Genomic DNA, 7,588 nt, shown 5'->3' on the forward strand with positions numbered 1-7,588 from the left:
GCTTGCCTTCGTCTACCTCCGTCCGTGAGTGAACCAGAGAGTTATCTAGCGCGGCAACAACATGTTTCAGATGATCTCACGTTGCAGCGTTGCTGGCGGCGTCTATCTCAAGGTCGCCAGGCTGATCTCCGTTGGGCCGGTTGCTACCGTCGATGTGGAGGCGAGACTCGTGGCCTTCTCATACCTCGTGAGTTTGTTGACCGACAACAACGACGCGTCCAAGCCAGAGGAAGCGTTGCGGCTGCGGGTGTGGTAACAAGGCTGCGAGCTGGAAGACTAGCGCGCGGCCACGGGTTGATGCAATTGCGGACGAGGACGGAGGGCGGATGTCGCTTTCAACCTTACATCACACCACTCAGAAGGAATATAAGATAAAGGGGGTCTCTGCTTCAGCCTGTCGCTTTCAACCTTACATCACGCCAACCTTACGTCTCGCCTGTCGTTTTGCTTTTTTTTTTTTCAATTCAGAAGATTCAGATTGACTCTTGTGTAGCTCATGTTGCACGTGTCATCAATCTTCTTCTTTGATCTAGCTCTGGATCAAAGAAGAAGATTGATGACACGTGCAACATGAGCAACACAAGAGTCAATCTGAATCTTCTGAATTGAAAAAAAGCAAAATGTCACAGGTAGGCCATGCCGTCCCCAGCTCCCTTGCAAAACATGGATCCACAGCTCCTGAATACATGATGTTTGGCACATGAAAAACACAGTTGAACTGCTTTTGCCAGGAATATATATGTGAAAAGTCTGCATCACTTCTCTTCAGGTTGCTTAGGTGCTTTCCATCTGTCAAAAAACGAAACAAGAAAAAACAACATGTTACCTGATGTGCTTTTCATCTCACAAAATACTTGCACGCAGCAGAAAAAAAGGGCAATTCAAGCTTTCACATGGTGGATCTTGGCGCCTTGTTCCCTACGAACTGAGTCAAGTTTTCGGCTGCTGGAGGTGTTGAGGCACATGACACAGGTTTGTGTGGTACTTGTCATTTTATTTGTATCCTAGTTGCCAAATACGGTTTTGCCTAAAGGATTGGAGTATCACCAAAGAAGTAGCTATGGACAGGGGTGCGTGGAAGCTTGCTATCCATGTGCCAGAGCCATGAGTTGGTCGCGAGATCTTATGGGTTTCACCTCTAGCCTATGGTAAGACCCTGTAGTAAAGACCCTGTCTATGGTAAAGAAGGGATTTTATTTGTATAGTGTTCTCAAAAGAAGTCTTGCACCCTGTAGTAAAGACCCTGTCTATGGTAAGCTAAAGCAGCACTTGTGCCCCCTATGCTATGGTAAAAAAATCTACAAGGGGGGAGTTCTTATTTTTAGCACCCAATGTCCTGACCTTTGAGAACACTAAAATGAACTAATTGTCTTATAAATGTTTGTTTAAAGAAAAATGCCTAGTTGCCAGATTATTTGTAATTGGTTGCCAAATTTTTTTCTTAACTTAGTTGTCAAACTGTAAGTACTTGGTTGTCATATTATGATTACTTTTGGATGTCGGGTTTTAAAAAAACACATGCTTGCCAGATTTTTAACTTGCTTAAACTGTCAGTGGTAACAAAAAGAGTTGCTAAAAATTATGAAAGGTGTGCAAAAGTTATAAAAAGGCATGAAAAAAGAAGGGATTTTATAGAGCGAACAAAAAGCTACAAGGGGCCCAAAAAAGAAGTTTACTCTTTGATCTTTTGACTTGGTGTTCCTTTGGTAACTGTTGCTATGCATCAGCTTATGATATACGTATTCCTCTCCGTTTATAAATGCAAATTATGCAAACTGCTCTTTGGTATAATTTTTTTGACAAATTACTCTATAAATAAAAAATAATGCAAACTTGCTATAGTATGAAAATGGTACACTACACTATGGTACTACGTCTGAGAAAAATGCATTGTAAGAAGTGATGTGAGACAATCATAAGAAGTGATGTGAGGATGTTGTGGTAAAATGGAAATGTGACAACCACTCAATGGTTTATATGGTGAATGGTAAAAAAAATGGCAACTGCTGTGGGACAATCATAAGAAGTGGTGTGAGGATGTTGTGGATCTCTACCAAAAGAAAATCAATAGGCGTCTATCACACTCTTGCGCATGGACTATCAGTTAAATCACCTCCATGCACTCAAAACACTGAAGGAAATCGATAGGCGTCTATGCACTCAGACTGAAGGATAACCATGCAGATGCAAAAAATGACAAAGCTTATTTGAGTCATCTCACAAGCAAAAAGTTGAACCGCTAGCAAGTTTTGAACATCATGCGTGTTTATTCTCAAAAACATGTTCTGAATCTCTTTGCTACTCTGAAAGAACTGCATGGAGTGCCACAACACACACATGGTCTGAATCTCTTGCTACTCTGAATTATGTGCATGTAGTGCCAGAAAAAAACATGTTCTGAATCTCTTACTACTGTGAATGAACAGCATGTAAAAACACATGTTGCTGAAACTATTGCTATTCTGAATGAACAGCGCAGATGCCACAAGCAGGCGGTGAATGAAAAGCATATAGATTGACTATTCAAGACTAGCAATAGAGGAATTAGGCAAGGGGTGATGGACTTTGCTCTCGATCAAGCACGCCATGCTACGGAGGAGCCGCAGCCTACAATCAGCAGCACCGTCGTCTCCTCTATGCCCTCACCACCATCACCACCACCACCACCACCACCCCCCTCACCCCCACAGCGCCACACCACTCCTAATAGCATAGTCATCATGACTAGAATGTTTTATAACTCAACCGGTAGCGGAGCTATGTTGCCTACACATGTTCATTTTGAAAATTGTATGTCGCTTTTGTCTCCATGCGCTCTTATAACCATAGCCGCCTGCGTATGAAGGGTCTCCCGCCCCGCTAAAGTAATATGGATGACTACCCAGGCCACCAGTCGCATCAAATAGTAAACAATTGTGCCCAGAATTGTCTATACAAAAATAGTAACATAATGTTTCAGTTTTAGGAGAACACTTACATGAGATTTGTTTAGGCCTCAAGTGCCTCATATAGATCACACCAAATTCCGGGATTCCACCGTTCTATATATCGGAGGAAACCAGAAACATCACCACAAATGATCTGCATATAAGAATAAATTTCTAGATGAGTTACGTAAACACCTAAAAGATACTAAAATCTCCAAAGATGAGACAGTATATAATCTAACATTTTAATTAGAAAAAAGTATTTCCACATACCGTTATATGACTTGGTAACAAATCCCAATGTTTAATGCCATTCCGACACAATCTCAGATAGTCGTAAGGATCATTAGTGTTGTATGTTGACTTGGTTTCTTTTTCTTGATGATCCTTCAGGTCACGAAATAAACGAGGCAAATGACCTGAGTTTTCCTTCGGCCAATTAAAATTTCTAATGCCATTAACTTTGGAGCTCACATAATTCTTTTTCCCAGACATAACATGCAACAGGTATTGAATTTTATCTTGATCATTCCATGTGTCAGGGTAGGACTCTAACTTCTTCACACTTGCAAAGCCTATATACTGGAAAAATCTCTTCGCGTCGGGGTGTATAGCTCTTTTCGCAGCAATTGTAACACATTCCTCCACCACTTCTCTCACATCTTTCCAAATCAACCTTTCATGAGAGATTCTATGAGAGTTACGATAAATTTGTATCACTACATGGAAAAAAAAAAGGACACCTCTTTAGTGACAAATATCAAAGGCAAACAGGATTATATATTCAGTGGCAAATATTGAAAGGAAAAAAGGATATTCACAAAGTTCTCACCATCAGAAACAAGTATTTTAACAGTTGGTGATGCATGATTCACCAAGTAAATATCGTCCAAGAGGATGGAACAAGGGTATACGTTGTTTTTCAACATGCATTGCACTGCATCGCACATACCACTATAAAAAGGACATGTCAGAATTATCTGGACTTGGAAAATGAAACAGAAACACACATTTACGTATTACTTACATCACCATTTTTCTGAAAATGGTTGACGGTTTGCAACTCATGCATGTCGATTCAAATGCTTTCAACCTGTGCTTTTCATCTGCCACTTTCACCAACCAACCTCTAAGGGTCTGGTCCACCCAGGACAAAACCATTCGTCCTTCGCCACATTCATCAAAATAGTAGTTTTCAATCGAAACTATATTCAGATGCCTAAAGTCCTGAAGAATGCAATACGACTGGAAAGGCGCTGGGTCAGATTGACAATCCTCCTTAACTAGACACTTCACTTCAAGTGGCCCGACTTTGTAAATGGCCTCGTGTAAATCTGTTTCATTTTTGTTGGTGTCTATGTATTTCTCCTTCTTAACTGAAACAGTACACTGTCCTTGACGTGACGTGTTCTGGTACACAGTCTTGTATACTTGATTGTAGTTCATGACTACGAAATCTGTCAAAGCATGGGTTAATGATTGTTATAGAAACGAATACAGAAGAATGTTAGTCACATAATGCTGCTGACAATGAATGATTGATAAGATACACAGCAGAATTAAATGTTTTTATTACACATAAAAATTACCAACAACCAGATTGTAGCAACCTTCAAAATTTTGCAACCAAATAAAGCAAGTATCACGTAGCGCATAAGAGAATAGCAGCAATGGTTATTAGTATATCAGAACAGCTCGTGACATAATAGTAGCACCTAACAATTATCAATGACGGATAAAGCAACATGTAAATTAGTTATTGGGATATCAAGAACAGTTCATGACATAACAGATACACCAGACAAATGTCAAGCAAAATGTACCCAGCATGAAACATCTATGCTTTATCCATAATGAGCTATGGTAGCATGAGACAGAGGAAGAGGAGCAAGAGCACAGCTAACTAAGTAAGTAGGAGGGTCCGGCAAGTAGGTTCTGCTTGCTGGAGGAAGGCCAGCTTGCTGCCAGCGAGCTTCTGCTGGAGGAGCTGCCGCCTAGGTTGCAAGGGGATCGTGAGAGGAATCGAATATGGACAGGGGGTGTTGCGCATCATGAGAGATCCAGTAAGCTATGGTGGGATGTGAGAGAGAAAGGGAGGAAGAGGAGCTAGAAAACTAGAGCCCGAGCAAACTGCCGCCTCACCACCGCCGGCTGCTCCATCTGATGGCGCCTGCAATTTGACTGGTTGCAGAAATGGGTTGCATTTCATTACCAAGGAACTGTAGTAACTTTACAAGGAGCAATACCAGATGAATATGCTCTCAGTTATTACTATCAGTGCACTGTTGTCAGACACTAGATCCAATATAACTGAAGAGATACAACAGATATTAGACCTCTTTCCTGAAGTGTTTTCTTCACCCGAAGGGTTACCTCCCAGAAGAGATTGTGATTGTGCTATACCACTACTAGTGCCAGGAGCAAGACTAGTACAGGACTGCACCTCATTTATAAAGGATAAAATGGAGACTCAAATAGCTGAACTGCTGAAAAATAGCATGATTCAGATTAGCAATAGTCCCTTTTCTTCACCAGTTATTACGATCAAGGGGAAAGAAGGCACATGAAGAATGGTGATTGATTATAGGCATTTGAATGCTTTAAAACCCAAAGGAAGGAAAATATCCTTTACCAGTCCTAGATGAATTGTTAGATGGATTGATTAGATCGTCCTGGTTTCCAAAGCTAGACCCGAAGGCAGGATAACACCAAATCAGACTAGCACCAGGAGAGGATTTTAAGACTGCATTTCAGACACACTGGACACTAAGGTCATGGCTTCTGGACTGACTGGAGCTCCAGGAACATTACAAGGAGCCATGAACAGAGATTTGGCTCCAGTTTTGAGGAAATTTGCTTTACTCTTCTTTGATGACTTGTCATTTATAGCAAGACTTATGAAGACATTTGGAGCATATCGAAGTGGTGTTATTACCTATACTAGAGCGGAAACAGTGGAAGGTTAAGATGCCCACAAATGTGTGGGTGGATGGTGGAAAATTCAGCGAGAACACAAATGTTCCCTTGATTCGTGAATTGCTAGAGATTACCTTGAGGTACCAAGAAGCGCAATCCACGATGCTGAGTTCCGAGATCAAGATGGCACCTACAAGCAGCACTCGCACGTCCGGCTTTGACCAGTTCAGCTCATCAACGCGGATCTCCGACCAATCTGTTCCAAAGGGGGAACGCCGTGAACGCGGGGAAACATGACGAAATACGGGGAGGGGGCAGAGGACGTGCGAGGAGATACCTGCTGAGATGCTAGCAAGGAGACGTCGTGCGAGGCAGCGGCCTGGTGAGGATGGCGGGGGCGGCGGCCGTCCCTAGGTCGTGCTCGACGCGGCGGTAGGAGAGTGGATGCCTGCGGCGGTAGGAGAGTGGATGCCTGCGGCGGCCGTCCCGGTCGACGCGGCAGCAGGTGAGGTGGCGGGGTGGATGCCCGCGGTGGCCGCGCGGGATGTTGGGGTCTAGGGCGGCGGGGGGCGGGCGGCGGGCGGTGGGCGGCGTAGGGGACGAGAGGCGGATGCGGCGACCGTAGGAGGGCGAGAAGCTTCCAGCGAAGAGTTTCCAATCCGTGGTTCTTTTTTTTCGAGACAAGGATCCGTAGCTTCCGGTTCTGTCGCCCTCTTCCGGCTCCGTGGGCCCGTTCGGCTGGCTGGCGCAGTTCCATGGGCTGGCAGCCCGGCTGGAGGAAGCCTGGCCTGTTCAGCAGCGCTTTGGACGCCCGCGGAGGCCGAAATCACTGTTTTGACCCTTTTTTAGAACTGACTAGCAAAAGGGCCTCAACTCATCATCAAAAGAAAAAAGAGCAAAAGGGACTGCAACGGGATAAAAGAATTATGTATTTAACCACTTATCACAATGAGTGTTGTATGTGTGCAGATTTCGACCGTCTTGCCACTGGTTAGTGTACGATTATTTGATAACAAAAGGATATGGCTAGGTCTAAATCGACTAATACTTAACCAAGTCTCAGTCAAGTGACATAACATGAAAGAGAGAGAACGAAAAAAAAAGATTTTTTTTTGCAGGAATCTTAATGTAAGATCTCATGCATATAGCATCAGCTGAGACTTCGTTATGTCTCAGTCGACTCGAACTTAGCAAGACTTTATGAGGAAATTCCACATAAGTAATTATAATTCTAATGCATGGACTAATTCTCACATGTGAAATAAAAACATTATGGTGCTTGTCAATGGCTAGTCATCCTCTATGTAGCTATAGACCGCTGCAGATGCAATCTCTTAATTTATTAGACACATATCAGGCAATATTCTTAAGAAACATGAGACACAAGTAAATGCATTAGAAACCAAACAAATATATTAGTCTGTGGATCTAACATGCTTTTCTGCATAACACCGACATGCATGGTTATTGATCCTTGCCAAAATTGAACGACTACGCCTCCCACGCAGAAGGTCAGTGAACTAAGAGAGAACAGGTAGCAATCTCCAAAATCTTGTAAGCTATCTTCCAAAGTAGCAGATTCCTGTAAGATATTTTGATTAACCTGCTTAGCTGTGTCCATTTGGTAGTATGGTGCTAGATGAATTATAGTACTTGTTTTTTCTGAACTAATAATTCAGAAAGGGATCTCTTTCAAAAAACAACCCCTTTAGTGTAATGGCTGAAGGACAACAACGTTTGGGAAA

General features: G+C 42.8%; 1 protein-coding gene across 1 annotated transcript; it reads right to left on the reverse strand.

The window, feature by feature from the left end:
- Positions 1 to 355: 355 nt before the first annotated feature.
- LOC123104758 (uncharacterized) lies at positions 356 to 6,427 on the reverse strand. Its single transcript, XM_044526640.1, has 7 exons — positions 6,181 to 6,427; positions 5,978 to 6,099; positions 3,955 to 4,384; positions 3,760 to 3,881; positions 3,201 to 3,646; positions 2,978 to 3,081; positions 356 to 789 (listed from the first exon to the last, which is right to left on the reverse strand). Exons 3-6 carry the CDS (start codon positions 4,371 to 4,373, stop codon positions 2,989 to 2,991), a joined length of 1,080 nt encoding a protein of 359 aa, XP_044382575.1. The 5' UTR covers positions 4,374 to 4,384; positions 5,978 to 6,099; positions 6,181 to 6,427; the 3' UTR covers positions 356 to 789; positions 2,978 to 2,988.
- Positions 6,428 to 7,588: the final 1,161 nt, after the last annotated feature.

Source organism: Triticum aestivum, chromosome 1B (genome assembly GCF_018294505.1).
Source record: "Triticum aestivum cultivar Chinese Spring chromosome 1B, IWGSC CS RefSeq v2.1, whole genome shotgun sequence".
In the NCBI taxonomy this organism is placed as follows: domain Eukaryota; kingdom Viridiplantae; phylum Streptophyta; class Magnoliopsida; order Poales; family Poaceae; genus Triticum; species Triticum aestivum.